Source organism: Macaca nemestrina, chromosome 10 (genome assembly GCF_043159975.1).
Source record: "Macaca nemestrina isolate mMacNem1 chromosome 10, mMacNem.hap1, whole genome shotgun sequence".
Lineage (NCBI taxonomy): Eukaryota > Metazoa > Chordata > Mammalia > Primates > Cercopithecidae > Macaca > Macaca nemestrina.
In genome coordinates, this window is record NC_092134.1 from 10,093,973 (window position 1) to 10,108,672 (window position 14,700).

At 52.5% G+C, this 14,700-nt stretch overlaps 1 protein-coding gene across 9 annotated transcripts in view; it reads left to right on the forward strand.

Moving 5' to 3' along the window:
* LOC105494193 (ATP binding cassette subfamily B member 9) overlaps positions 1 to 14,700 on the forward strand; it is a 55,824-nt gene that overhangs the window by 3,000 nt on the left and 38,124 nt on the right. For 3 of the 9 annotated variants that reach the window (XM_071070876.1, XM_071070874.1, XM_071070878.1), the window contains exons 1-3: positions 2,883 to 3,426; positions 3,612 to 3,825; positions 10,306 to 10,993. In XM_071070876.1, coding sequence (XP_070926977.1) covers positions 10,393 to 10,993 — 601 coding nt within the window. In that variant the 5' untranslated portion in view covers positions 2,883 to 3,426; positions 3,612 to 3,825; positions 10,306 to 10,392. Of the gene's footprint in view, positions 1 to 2,880; positions 3,427 to 3,611; positions 3,826 to 10,305; positions 10,994 to 14,700 lie in introns of those variants that run through there. The other 6 variants (XM_071070872.1, XM_071070877.1, XM_071070875.1 and 3 more) reach the window with 6 other exon arrangements.

A 14,700-nucleotide genomic window follows, 5' to 3' on the forward strand; every position in this document is an offset into this window, starting at 1 on the left:
GTGCTGGAATTACAGGCATAAGCCAGTTGCCTGGCCTTCTTTTTGTAATAATAGCTTTTTTGAGATATACTTGACATACCATACAATTCACCAAATTAAAGTGTACAATTCAAGAGTTTTTAGTGGCCGGGCGCGGTGGCTCAAGCCTGTAATCCCAGCACTTTGGGAGGCCGAGACGGGCGGATCACGAGGTCAGGAGATCGAGACCATCCTGGCTAACACGGTGAAACCCTGTCTCTACTAAAAAATACAAAAATCTAGCTGGGCGAGGTGGCGGGCGCCTGTAGTCCCAGCTGCTCGGGAGGCTGAGGCAGGAGAATGGCGTAAACCCGGGAGGCGGAGCTTGCAGTGAGCTGAGATCCGGCCACTGCAGTCCAGCCTGGGCAACAGAGCAAGACTCCGTCTCCACAAAAAAAAAAAAAAAAAAAAGAGTTTTTAGTATATTCACAGAGTTGTACAACCATCACCACAATCAACTTTTAGAACATTCCTTACCCAAAAAGACACTGTATCCATTAGCAGTCACTCACACAATGGTTCTTAGTCCAAGTTTACCAGAGCCAGTCTCTATGACTAGGCTGGGGATTCAATGGGACCACTCAAGCCACTTGGCTGCCACACAGCAGGGGGCGGGGGTGGAAAGGATGCTGGGAAGGCAGTGACCGGTGCCCCACTCACCTGTGCCTCGCCTGTTTCACCCTCCCCTTGTCACAAGGCTGACAGCCTCCTGCAGTGCACCTGGCATTGCAACTTACCTTCCCCGCCTCACCAAGCTCTCATTCTAAGATTGTTTCAAGTGCAAGGAGAGTGGGCCAGATATGTAAAAGGGATGCAGTGGCCAGGATTTGAGAAGCCCATCCTTGGCAGAGGTGACAAGCTATGCAAAGGTACAGAGAGGCTGGGTGCCGTGGCTGGTGCTTGTAATCCCAGCACCGTGGGAGGCCAAGGCGGGTGGATCACCTGAGGTCAGGAGTTCGAGACCAGCCTGGTCAACATGGTGAAACCCTGTCTCTACTAAAAGTAGAAAAGTCAGCTGGGCGTGTTGGTGCATACCTGTAATCCCAGCTATTCGGGAGGCTGAGGTGAGAAGATTGCTTGAACCTGGGAGGCGGAGGCTGCAGTGAGCCTGGATGTTAGAGCGAGACTCCGTCAAAAAAAAAAAAAAAAGGTACAAAGGAATGAGAGACTGGAGAGCTTGCAAACTTGATCACTGGAAAGCAACATCCATGTGAAGAAATGGCATGTAATGAGGCCGACTTGTTTCTGTCCGTTTCACATTTCTGACAGCTCCTGTTGATTTTTGCTATACTATGCTAATAGTTACCTAAAGGTTCAGTCATCCCATCTCTCCTAAAAATAATCCTTGTTTTCCTTTACTGAAAGTTTATCACATGCCAGGGGCTGCCCTCACTGGCCTTGTCACATTTTACCTTTAACTGATGCAGTCGATATCTTTATTACCCCATTTCTCTGATGAGAAAACAGGCTCATATAGGCAAAGTCACCTCTTTAAGGTCACACAGCATAAATGACAGAGCCCAGCTCTGAGCGACTCCTGCTTTTTGGACAGTCCATCCAAAATATCGTCTTCAAGTACAATTAGATATTTGCCTTTGTTTTTGCACAAATAGTAACATGGTTCAACTTTATTCTCTCCTTGGTTTTTACTTAATACATTTAGGAGGTCATTCCATACCTTTATATAACTCTATATCTTCTATTTTTTTTTCCTGCTACAGAGTATTCTGTTGAACAGGTGTTCTCTAATTATGTGGCCAGTTCCCTGTGGAAGGGTATTTAGGTTATTTCCAGACTTTTGCTCCTGTAGTAACTACCTTTAAGCTAGTACCTTAGCTCCCCTGCACAGGTGTATCTGTACAGGAAATTCCTTCTGGGTTAAAAAAAACAACAACATAGTGTTGTAAGTTCTGAACAAATTCCCCTCCAAAGAAGCTGTCCCACCAAATAGCAGAGGACATTTCCAATTCAGAGAGGGCTGGGCATGTGTGGCTCACACCTCTAATCCCAGCACTGGGAGGACGAGGAGGGCAGATCACTTGAGGTCAGGAGTTTGAGACGAGCCCGGCCAACATGACTAAACCCCATCTCTACTAGAAATACAAAAATTAGCCAGTCGTGGTGGTGGACACCTGTAATCCCAGCTACTCGGGAAGCTGAGGCAGGAGAATCACTCGAAGCTGGGAGGCGGCGGCTGCAGTGAGCTAACTTGCCACTGCACTCCATTCTGGAGTCTCTGTCTCAGGAAAAAAAGCCCCTGATTAGAGGATCCGGGGATGTGGGCAGTTCTCGCCTCACATGCTGTCCCTCTGGGCCGTAAGCCCACTCCCCACTTCCCATGGTTCAGGACCCATGGACCCTTTTCTGGTCCTCAGGTGGCCAAGCTGGTTCCCACCTCAGAGCCTTTGAACTTGCAGGCCTTAGCATAGGATGTTCTTCCCTCCCCATGGCTCACGCCTTCTCACCTTTCACTTACACAGTTTTATTTATTTTTTATTTATTTTTTAATTTATTTTTATTTTATTATTATTATTTTTGAGACGGAGTCTCGCTCTGTAGCCCAGGCTGGAGTGCAGTGGCGCGATCTCTGCTCACTGCAAGCTCCCTCGCCTCCCGGGTCGATGCCATTCTCCTGCCTCAGCCTACCGAGAAGCTGGGACTACAGGCGCCCGCCACCACGCCCGGCTAATTTTTTTGTATTTTTAGTAGAGACGGGGTTTCACCATGTTAGCCAGGATGGTCTCGATCTCCTGACCTCGTGATCTGCCCGCCTCGGCCTCCCAAAGTGCTGGGATTACAGGTGTGAGCCACCGCGCCCAGCCAGTTTTATTTATTTTACTGCACCCAGTACCTGAATGGGCTTATGCACTTACTTGCTGATGTTCTGTCCCCTTCACGCCATGAAGGCTGGGAGTTTTCTGTCTTTTCACACACAGCTGTGTTCCCAGCACCTGGCAGTCGCTGAGGACATATCGCTGCCTCCCCTCTCCAATGCCCCGGATCCCCGATCTTGTACTAATTTTCTCCGTAAAATGTAGTCCCTTCCAATATATCTCATTTGCTTGTATATGTTGTCTGACACCCTCACTAGAATGTCAGCTCCAGAAGGGCCAGGATCTTGTTTTGTTAATTGTTTAATTTCAGATGCTTAAAAGAGCATATGGCATGACGCAGGCACTGAATAAATATCTGTTGGGTGAATAAATGAAAGAATGAGTGAATGAATGAGGACCATAACCCACCCTCCTGGACTGGCTAGCTGTCCCTCCAGGGAAAAAGACCAGTTAAAAAGCGGACCTCCTTCAGGTGAAACCATTTCCGCCCCCTCAGGATGGGCCTGTGGCTCCAGGTGAGGAGCGCGCAGTGTGGAGGGCCTGGCTGGTCAGATGTGGGAGGAGTTTGCCACAGGTGAGCAGGTGGCCAGCTTTGGCCCCGCCCCCAGGAGGCCCCGCCCCACCCGGAGGCTTCGCCATCCCCCTCCCCGGGAGCCCCGCCCCGTCCAGAAGAGCCCGCCCACTCCTCATGAGGCCCCGCCCCTCCCGGGAGGCCCTGCCGGTCCCTGTCCCAGGATCCCCGCCCCCTCCGTCCCTTAGGCCCCGCCCCGTCCGTCAGCCGGTCTCAGCGCACGCCAGGCTCAGCTCCGACCTTGCAGCGGCGCAGCGCGGGCGGGAGGCGGGGAGGAGCAGCGGGAAGAGCGGAGCGAGCACCGCGTCCGGCGCAGTCTCCAATGAGCAGCGCGGAACCTGCACCACAGACCCGATCCTGCTGCGCGCCCCCTCCCACAGCTCACCTGGTGCCAGGTAACAGGTAAGGGCAAGACACCCTGGACCCCTGGTTTTGGGACCTTTCCAGGCCAGGGTGCCAGGCCAGGCACGGGTTGGGGGGCGTCTGGGCACCCCTGCCTCGGTGGGAGTAGGCATCTCCGTTGAAGGTGGGAGTCTCCCTGGAGCCCTCCCGGCGCCCGCAGCCGCAGCTCCCAGCCCCCATCCCTGCAGCATCCTTTACGCGCCCGCAGGGCGAATGTTGCCATTTTTTTTAACCCCCACAGGCGCCGCTGCCTCTTGGAAAATATGGGAGGTGTAGGAGGATCCTGGGATGGCTGTTATTCCCCCAGGACGGGACTGGCGGGTCTTCTGAGGGCTCCTACTGTCCATGTCGGGCTTCCCAGGAATCCTGAGCACCAAGGCTTTGGCAGAAACCTGGGGATCTGGCCTGTGCCTGCTGACCTGGGCAAAGCCCTTTCCTCAGTCTCCCCAGCAGGCCAATGGGCTGCCGCTGCTCCCCACCATCCACCCTGGCAGTGAGGCCTGCAGGTTCCCAGGGGAGCCTCCTTTATTTCTGGGCCTCTGTAAAAAAAAAAAAAAAAAAAAAAAAAAAAAGCCTCCTCCCCCGGCCTGACATTAACTGAGACAGCTTTAAGCTGGGCTGACAGGATCCCCGCCTCTGCCCTACCCCCTGGAGATGGAGTGGCTTCCATTCCCCTTTTCCGGATGGGGCAGGGCCAGGTGACAAGAGGAGGCTTGGAGGGAGGGCACCTGGCACCTCTCTTTGCCTCTCCTAGAGCTGAGAGCACCTGAGACAGCTTCTCAAGTCCCAGAGTGAGGCTGGGCCCCACGTGGGCTGCGGGAGGTTCAGCAGGGATGAAATCAGGATGGACCCATGCAGACCCAGCCCGGTCCTGCCCCAGAGCCAGAGACCCCCACAGTCACGCCCTCACACCCAGCGGGCCTCCATCAGCCAGTGCTTTGCTGCGCAGCGAATGGAATGGGCTTGTCCAGGTCTGGGCCCATGCCGGGGTGAAAAGCTCACCATGTCAGGGGTGAACTGAGGCCACTGGGCCACCCAAGTTCTTTGGCCCCTTTTCTTGCAGTGGTGAATAGCCTGGGCAGGCCCTCCCCCGAGTCTCTATCCTGGAGACCCTGGAGAACCTGGATGCGGGTCTCCATCCTGCCTTCGTCCTTTTTCTTCATGTCACTTAACCTCTTCTTTCTCCCTAGCTGTAAAACGAAGCTGATGACCACAGGGTCCTCCCAGGGAAGTGGGGAGGCCTGGCTGCATTGGGAGGTGCCAGGCACATAGTAGGGCCCGGTGAAGGGTCTCTGTTGCAGCGTCATAATAACTTTTATCTATTGTCTCTTGGCCTTCTCTGCAAAGGGTCTCTGTTGCAGTGTCATAATAACTGCTATCTATCGTCTTCTGGCCTTCTCTGCAGCTGACGCCTGGAGATACCCCAACCAACATCTCCTATCCTGGGAAGAAAAGCCTTTGACAAGACCCCTGGTGGAGACAGGGCCACTTGCTTATCCTGTGCCATTTTTTAGTGCGCGGAGTCAGGGCGAGCCACCCGTGTCTTCCTGGGCCTTGTCTCGTTCTAGGCGGGGCCTGTTCTGGCCACCACCTTGTCCTTGTCCTTGTCCCTCGGGCCAAGCAGGTCACCCATGTGCTCACAATTTGCCCTCTAGCTCCCCCTGGCCAAGCCCAGCGCATCCTCTGAGTCAGGCAGATGGAGAGCGGGGACGGGCCTCTAAGCAGCCTTGGCTGGTGGTCACACTTCTGCCCAGTAGCTTCAAAAATAACGGAGTAACTGTCCCCACCGAGGACTGTAACCCGACCGGGGGCTGGATTCCACTCTGCTGGGAGCCTGTGGTAGAAGGACTAGTGCTTGGGGGCAGGGACTCAGGTGCTAGCACTGCTCTGCCCCAGCCTGCTGGATGACCTGAGACAAGCCTCACCCCCTCCCTCTCTGGGCCTCAGTTTCCCCATCTGCAAAATGTGGCTTTGGTGGTCTGTGATATGGGTGTTTGAAATTTTGTTTACTCTGATGAAGATAAATAGGCTCCTGGAGGTGGGGGGCATGACTGGTACCCTGGGCTGTCAGGGGATGGGGAAGGAACTCCCCCAGAGGCTGGGAGTCAAGTTGGGAGAGTCAGCCAAGCCCCTGGGCTGCTGTCCAGCTTTTGAGTCTCTTGTGGATCTGCCTCCTTTTCCACTTCTGAGCCCCAGCCCCTTTCTGGGGACTGAGGGACCCCATGTGCCCACCACGAGGAAAGCAGCAGCTGAGGCGGCTGGCAGCACCTGGTGCAGATGGCAGTGGCTTGGCTGGGAGGCCTGGAATGGCACCGGGCCAGGAGCTTCCCTCCCTGGGCTCCGACTGGAGCTCACCCACTCGCTCGCTCCCCATGGCCTCTGCATTGCAGCAGACAAGAGCCTGCGTGGGCAGCACAGGCAGGGCTGGGGAGGGAGCGAGGACCTGGGCTGGGGGTGTCCAACCATCCTACCACTTCCCCCTGCCCTTGACCCTGCTCGGCCCTGACCATCTTTGGAGGGGCAGCTGCTGACTAAGCAACTGTCATCTCTGTGATGGGCTTCAGTGTGCCTGGACGTGCGGGGGTGAAAGCAGGGCCCAGGCTTGGGGGTCGTTATATTCCCCCACTCCATTCCCCCTCTGCATCTCAGACCCCTTCTCAGAATCAGTAGGGGTTGTGCCTACCTCCTGGAGAGGCTGTTTTGAAGGATTGGAGCTCTGGAGTTGAGAGTACAGATTTTGGAACTCAATGGCCAGGGTTCACATCCCAGCTTGGTCACTTCCTAGCTTGTGTGACCCAGGGCAGGTCACTTAACCTCTCTCTCTGTTCCTCAGTTTTCCTAACTGTAAAATGGGGATAATGATAGGACCTACTTCATAGAGCTGTGGTGAGTGCTGATGCATGTAAGTGCCTAGAGCCAGTGTCAGCTCACACCAGCTGCTGTCATTGCCAGCAATTAGCCTCAGCAGTCTTATCACCTCTGCCACACAGCCCAGCCCTCTGCTGGGAACCCTTTTCCTTAGATGAACACTTCCCAGTAGCATTTTCTTTCGCTCTGTCACCCAGGCTGGAGTGCAGTGGCGCGATCTCGGCTCACTGCAACCTCCACCTCCCTGTTTCAAGCGATTCTTCTGCCTCAGCCTCCTGAGTTGCTGGGATTACAGGCATGCGCCACCATGCTCGGCTAATTTTTGTATTTTTAGTAGAAACGGGATTTTGCCACATTACCCAGGCTGGAGTCGAACTCATGAACTCAAGCAATCTGCCCATCTCGGCCTCCCAAGAGATGTGAGCCACCGTGCCTGGCCCCGGTAGCATTTTCTATATTGAATGTTATCTTAGTTTAGGGGTGAAGAACACAGATTCTAGACTCTGACACCTGTGAGTCCACATCCCAGCTCTGCTATTCAGAAGCTGTGTAATCTTGGGCAATCTTCACTTCTCTGGTCCTCAGTTTCTCCATCTGTTAAGTGGGAGGGATGAGAGTGCACATCTCACAAAGTCGCTGTGAGGATTAAATAGGTGGAGCCACCTGAATTTGAAGCACATGGCGCAGGGCAGGGCTCACAGGAAGTGCAGTGTTACATCCCCGTCTGCTTGTAGTTATTAGACACTTGCTGTGTGCCAGGCATGCAGTGGACAGGTGGAGAGGCAGATGCTGGGGTCCTGCACTCACTGCTTCAAGTCCTGGCTTGGGCCCTTGTTGGCTGAATGTCTGGATCAGATGATTTTGTCTCTCTGTGCCTCAGTTTCCCCAACTGTAAGTGGGACTATGGAAACCCTGACCTCGTGGGATTGTGTGAGGTTCCAATCATGCCATAATGTGAGCGGTTTGTGTACCTGGGCGCCAGAGCTTTGGGGAAAGGATCTCTCTCAGGATGGCCCCTTCCCAGCCATGACACAGTCATCCCCGCTTTCTCCCAGCCCCTCGCCCCTCCTCTTGGGGGATCTAGAGCTCAGCCCATTTTGCAGATGGGAAAACAAAAGGCCCAGGGGAGGAAGGACTGGACCTGAGACAGGAGGTAGCACCCAGGGACACCCCCCAGCCCGGTCCTAACCCTACCCTGGACAAGCCCCACTCACAAACTCAGGCCTCTAGGCCCACTTCCCAGGTGTCCCTGCAGCTCTGGGAGAGTCCTGAGGGACCCAGTGCCAGGAGATGCCTTAGATAAAGCAGACATCAAGATTCAGAAAACCAAAGGGGCCTAGGGCTGGGCACGAGGGCCAACCTGGGCAGGAGGAAAAGGTTCTGGAAACTTCCAAACAGATGCCAAGGTTTCTGGATTGCTGTGCGGCCTGCAAGCCACCCCCCCCCCGCCAACAGCTGTGAAGTTCTTTCTTAGACCAAAACAGTTCATTTGGGGTTGCAGAGATAGAAGGCCTGATGTGGAGAGGAGAAAAGTGGACAGATATTTATTAAGCACACACTGTATATGGTTGATTACAATCAGCAGCAATTATGCACCAGGTACTCTGCCCAGAACTGACACCTTGAACCTCACACTCACATTTTGCGAATGAGGAAACAGGTTCAGAGAAATTAGTAGTGGTAGTAAAGACAGAGGCTGTTTATTAAACTCTGCTTATCTCAGCTTCGTTCTCATTATCAATGCAAAATGCTCCAGATGCTCCCCACCCTCTCTGACCTCATGGGGCCTTGCTGCCTTCCCAAGGGCTACTCCTGCCTCGGGGCTCTGGCACTGTTTCACCTGTGCCAAGTGCTTTTCCCCAGATAGCCACTTGGCAGACTTCCGTACCTCTTTCAAGTCTTGCTCAAGTGTTACCTACCCAACGAGGTCTTCTCTGGCCCCCTATTTAAAACTGATCTTTGGCCCGGCGCAGTGGCTCACGCCTATGTTCCCAGCACTTTGGGATACCGAGGCAGGCGGATCACTTGAGGTCAGGTGTTTAAGAACAGCCTGGCTAACATGGTGGAACCCCTAAAAAAATACAAAAGTTAGCTGGGCATGGTGGTGGGGTACCTGTAGATCGCACCACTGTACTCCAGCCTGGGCGACAGAGCAAGACTCTGTCTCAAAAAAATAAATAAAAAAAATAAAATTGATCTCTCTCTTCCCTCACCCCTATCCTGTTCACCCCCCTCTTTTTTCTGCCATAACCCTTATCTCTTTTTTTTTTTTTTTTTTTTTTTTTTTATTGAGACGGAGTCTTGCGCTGTCGCCCAGGCTGGAGTGCACTGGCCGGATCTCAGCTCACTGCAAGCTCCGCCTCCCGGGTTTGCGCCATTCTCCTGCCTGAGCATCCCGAGTAGCTGGGACTACAGGCGCCCGCCACCTTGCCCGGCTATTTTTTTTGTATTTTTTAGTAGAGACGGGGTTTCACTGTGTTAGCCAGGATGGTCTCGATCTCCTGACCTCGTGATCCACCCGTCTCGGCCTCCCAAAGTGCTGGGATTACAGGCTTGAGCCACCGCGCCCGGCCTCTTTTTTTTAACTAAAAAAAATTTTTAGGCCAGGCGCGGTGGCTCATGCCTGTAATCCCAGCACTTTGGGAGGCCAAGGCGGGTGGATCACCTGAGGTCAGGAGTTCAAGACCAGCCTGACCAACGTGAAGAAACCCCATCTCTACTAAAAATACAAAATTAGCCAGGCATGGTGGCGCATGCCTGTAATCCCAGCTACTCGGGAGGCTGAGGCAGGAGAATCGCTTGAACCTGGGAGGTGGAAGCTGCAGTGAGCCGAGATCACGCCATTGCACTCCAGCCTGGGCAAAAAGAGCGAAACTCCGTCTCAAAAAAAAAAAAAATTTTTTTTTTTTTTTTTTTTTAGAGATAGGATCTTGCTGTCACCAAGGCTGGAGTGCAGTGGCATGATCATAGCTCACTGTAGCTTCCTGCTCTGGTGGCTGCTGTCCACCATGCGGCCAGGTACCCAGGCCCTGGAGCCAGAGCCTCGAACTCCCAGGCTGAAGCGATCCCCCCGTCTTGGCCTCCCAAGTAGCTTGGACTACAGGAGCATGCTACCACACTCATTTGTTTATTTATTTTTAAGACAGGGTCTCACCCTGTTGCCCAGGCTGCTCTCCAACTCCTAGCCTCAAGGGATCCTCCAACCTTGGCCTCACAATACACACATCCCAGTCTGTTCTTAAATTCCTGACCTCAGGTGATCCACCTACCTCAGCCTCCCAAAGTGCTGGGATTACAGGCGTGAGCCACCTCGCCTGACCCATTTCCTTATTATCTGTCTCCTGCATGAGTATGTCATCTCCAGGAGAGCAGGGATCTTTGTTACTTTTGTTCATGACACAAAAAACAAAGAACAGCGCCTGGCCACAGTGGGCACTCAATAAGTATCCCTTGAATGAGTGGAATCTTCGTAGTACCCCAGGAAGTTGATATTGCCATTTTACAGGTGAGAAAACGAAGGCTCAGAGACGTCAAGTGACTTTCTCAAGGTCACACAGCCAGCGAGTGGCAAACCCGAACCCCTTGTGCTGATGTTTGCTGTTGTCCCTATAGGCCTGGCCTCGCCCTGTGGACGATGATGGCCTTGCCCCCGTGAGCTACAACCTGGCCCTCAGCACCCGCCCACCTTCAGCCAGCAGGATGCGGCTGTGGAAGGCGGTGGTGGTGACTTTGGCCTTCATGAGTGTGGACATCTGCGTGACCACGGCCATCTATGTCTTCAGTCATCTGGACCGCAGCCTTCTGGAGGACATCCGCCACTTCAACATCTTTGACTCGGTGCTGGACCTCTGGGCAGCCTGCCTGTACCGCAGCTGCCTGCTGCTGGGGGCCACCATTGGTGTGGCCAAGAACAGTGCGCTGGGGCCCCGGCGGCTGCGGGCCTCGTGGCTGGTCATCACCCTCGTGTGCCTCTTCGTGGGCATCTACGCCATGGTGAAGCTGCTGCTCTTCTCAGAGGTGCGCAGGCCCATCCGGGACCCCTGGTTCTGGGCCCTGTTCGTGTGGACGTACATTTCACTTGGCGCATCCTTCCTGCTCTGGTGGCTGCTGTCCACCGTGCGACCAAGCACCCAGGCCCTGGAGCCAGGGGCGGCCACTGAGGCCGAGGGCTTCCCTGGGAGTGGCCTGCCACCGCCCGAGCAGGCGTCTGGGGCCACGCTGCAGAAGCTGCTCTCCTACACTAAGCCCGACGTGGCCTTCCTCGTGGCCGCCTCTTTCTTCCTCATCGTGGCAGCTCTGGGTAAGTAAGGACCTCGGGGACACGTGGCCACCAGAAAATCAAATTAGGTGAATATGACTGCCTTAGATTTTAAAGATTTTACTTACATGGTTCAGACATCAAACTGATTCGAAAAGGAAAACAGGCCAGGCATGGTGGCTCATATTGATAATCCTAGCACTTTGGGAGGCTGAGGTGGGAAGATCACTTGAGCCCAGGAGTTCAAGACCAGCCTGGGCAACATAGCAAGAACCCATTTCTATTTTATTTTATTTTATTTTATTTATTTATTTAATTTATTTATTCGAAACGTAGTCTTGCTCTGTTGCCCAGGCTGGAGTGCAGTGGCACAGTCTCAGGTCACTGCAACCTCTGCCTCCCAGCTTCAAGTGATTCTCCTGCCTCAGCCTCCCGAGTAGCTGGGAGTACAGGCACGTGCCACCACGCCCAGCTAATTTTTGTATTTTTAGTAGAGACGGGGTTTTGCCATGTTGGCCATGCTGATCTCGAACTTCTGACCTCAGGTGATCCTCTGGCCTTGGCCTCCCAAAGTGCTGGGATTATAGGCGTGAGCCACCGTGCCTGCCCCATTTCTATTTTATGTAATTTAAAATGAAAAAATAGGCCAGGCACGGTGGCTCACGCCTGTAATCACAGCACTTTGGGAGGCCACGGTGGGAAGATTGCCTGAGCCCAGGAGTTCAAGACCAGCCTGGGCAACATGACAAGACCCTATCTCAATTTATAAAAGGAAAAAGTAAAAGACAAGAGAAGAAAAAGGAAACTATGAGTTCCACACCTACCTGTTTTTTTCTTTTTAGACAGGGTCTCACTCTGTTGCCCAGGCTGTAGTGCAGTGGCATGATCACAGCTTATGGCAGCTTCAACCTCCCAGGCTCAAGTAATACCCCCACCTCCGTCTCCGGAATAGCTGGGACTACAGGCGTGTGCACCACACCCAGCTAATTAAAAAAAACTTGTAGAGATAGGATCTCACTATGTTGTCCAGGCTGATCTCAAATTCCTGGGCTCAAGTGATCCTCCTACCTTGGCCTCTCAAAGCACTGGGATTACAGGCACAAGCCACAATGCCTGACTGTGTTTCACTTCTAATTCTCCCCTGATCATCCTGCCTAGGGCTATCTGCAGGAAAAGGATCCAGAAACTCCCAGGTGGCCAGGAAAACACTCTTTCTTAATCAGTTCTTGTGCATGTTCCCAGCTTTTCCTTATGCAGCTACAAGCACATCAAAAGAACATGTGTCACTCCCCCACCTCTCACCCACATTGTTTTATGTTTTGCTCTTTTCACTTAACAATGCGTTCTGGAATTTTCCCAACCAGTACCTCATTGTTTTATTTGGCTGCATAATATTCCATTGTATATACCATGGATTATTTAGTTGGTCTCCCATCATTTGACTCTTGGGTTATTTTGAGGCTTTTCCTCTGAACATGAATAATTTTTTTTTTTGAGACGGAGTCTTACTCTGTCACCCAGACTGGAATGCAGTGGTGCCATCTTGGCTCACCACAACCTCCATCTCCCGGGTTCAAGCGATTCTCTTGCCTCAGCCTCCCAAGTAGCTGGGATTACAGGCGCCTGCCACCACAACTGGCTAATTTTTATATTTTTAGTAGAGACATGGTTTCTCCGTGTTGGCCAGACTGGTCTCGAACTCCTGAGTTCAAGCGATCCACCTGCCTTGGCCTCCCAAAATGCTAGGATTACAGGCATGAGCCACTGCGCCCGGCCTGCATGTGAATAATTCTGTTCATACACATTTCATATGAATGTGGATGGATCTGTAGAAGAAATTCCTGGAGCTGGGATCATCAGAGAATAGACTAGAAAACATCGGAGTGGGCAGGTGTGGTGGCTCATGCCTGTAATCCTAGCACTTTGGGAGGTCAAGTGGGCAGATCACACACAAAAAAAACAAACATCAGAGTGTGTTGCTTGTGGAAAGATGCAGCGTTGGTTTGTGACACTGTTATTAATATTTTAGTTGTGTGTGCCTACATGCAAGTGTGGCCTGGTTTGTGATGTGAAATGTATTTGTGCCTGTGAGTCTGGTCCAAACAGTTTGAAGGCACCACTCAGCAACACAGGTGGGAAGGTGGCACTGCAGGGTTGGAGCTCCACAGGTTCTGGGGGCAACGAGGCCTGGGCACAAATCCCTGTCCTGCTCCCTACCCAGCTGCATGGCCCTGCGCAAGTTCTCCAGCCTTTCTGAGCCTCACTTCCTTCCTCTGTGCGACGAGGACTGTTAGAGTCCTTATTTCCTGATGTTTTAGATGCTGAAAAAAACAGGAGAGCTGGGTGCAGTGGCTCATGTCTAATCCCAGCACTTTGGGAGGCCGAGGCTACAGGATCACTTGAGCCCAGGAGTTTGAGACCACTCTGGGCAACATAGCAGGACCCTGACTCTAAAAAAAATTTTTTTTTAATTAGCTGGGCATGGTGGTACTTGCTTATAGTCCCAGCTACTCAGGAGGCTGAGGTGGGAGGATCCCTTGAGCTCAGGAGTTTGAGGTTGTAGTGAGCCATGATGACGCCACTGCACTCCAGCCTGGGCAACAGAGCAAGACCCTGTCTCTACAAAAAACAACAACAACAACAACAACAAAAAACAAAAAATAGAAGGACTAAGTACAGAGCTTGGCTTGTCATGTTAAGTGCTCAGGGTTGTTAGCTATTATGAGTTTTAAAAATTTTAGGCCGGGCATTGTGGCTCACACCTGTAATCCCAACATTTTGGGAGGCCCAGGTGGGTGGATCACTTGAGGTCAGGAGTTCGAGACAAGCCTGGCAACATGGTGAAACCCCATCTCTACTAAAAATATAAAACTTAGCCAGATGTGTTGGCATATGCCTGTTATTCCAGCTACTGGGGAGGCTGAGGCAGGAGAATCGCTTGAACCTGGGAGGCAGAGGTTGCAGTGAGCCAAGATCACACAACTGCACTCCAGCCTGGGTGACAGGTGAGACTCCGTCTCAAAAAAATAATAATAAAAAAATAATAAAATAAAGATGTTAATTGACAGAGACAGAGCCTGGAGAGATGACAATGCAGTAACAATGCCAGAATGTTCTGAAAGAGGACAGGCAAACCCAGAGCTGGCCCTGACTCTGCAGCCCTATTCTCCTATGATCCATCTCTGCTCTCTCAGTCCCATCCCCTCAACAGCTGTGTGAGGTTAGGCAAGTTATTTAACCCCTCTAAGTCTTAGCCTCCTCTTCTGTGACATGGGCATAGTAGTACCCTCCTACTGGGATTGGAAGGGTCAGTGAATCCACATGGGTGAGATACCTCAGACAGCTCCTGGCACGTAGACAGCTCCCAGTAAATGCTAGCAGCTGTGGGGACTGGGATGACCCCTTCCTGTTCAACCAGACAGTTTCTCCTGCTCATGCTGGGAAGCCCAAAAATCCCCTCCTTAGGAAGCCACCTTAGATTCTGCCGACTGTGGCAACTTTGTCTGCACCTCAGTTATAGCTTTTATGACATAAAAATCATGCATTCAGGCCGGGCGCGGTGGCTCACGTCTGTAATCCCAGCACTTTGGGGAGCCGAGGCCTGCAGATCACCTGAGGTTAGGAGTTCGAGACCAGCCTGGACAATATGGCAAAACCCTGTCACTACTAAAAATACAAAAATTAGCTGGGTGTGGTGGCAGCCGCCTGTAATCCCAGCTGCTCAGAAGGCTGAGGCAGGAGGATCTCTT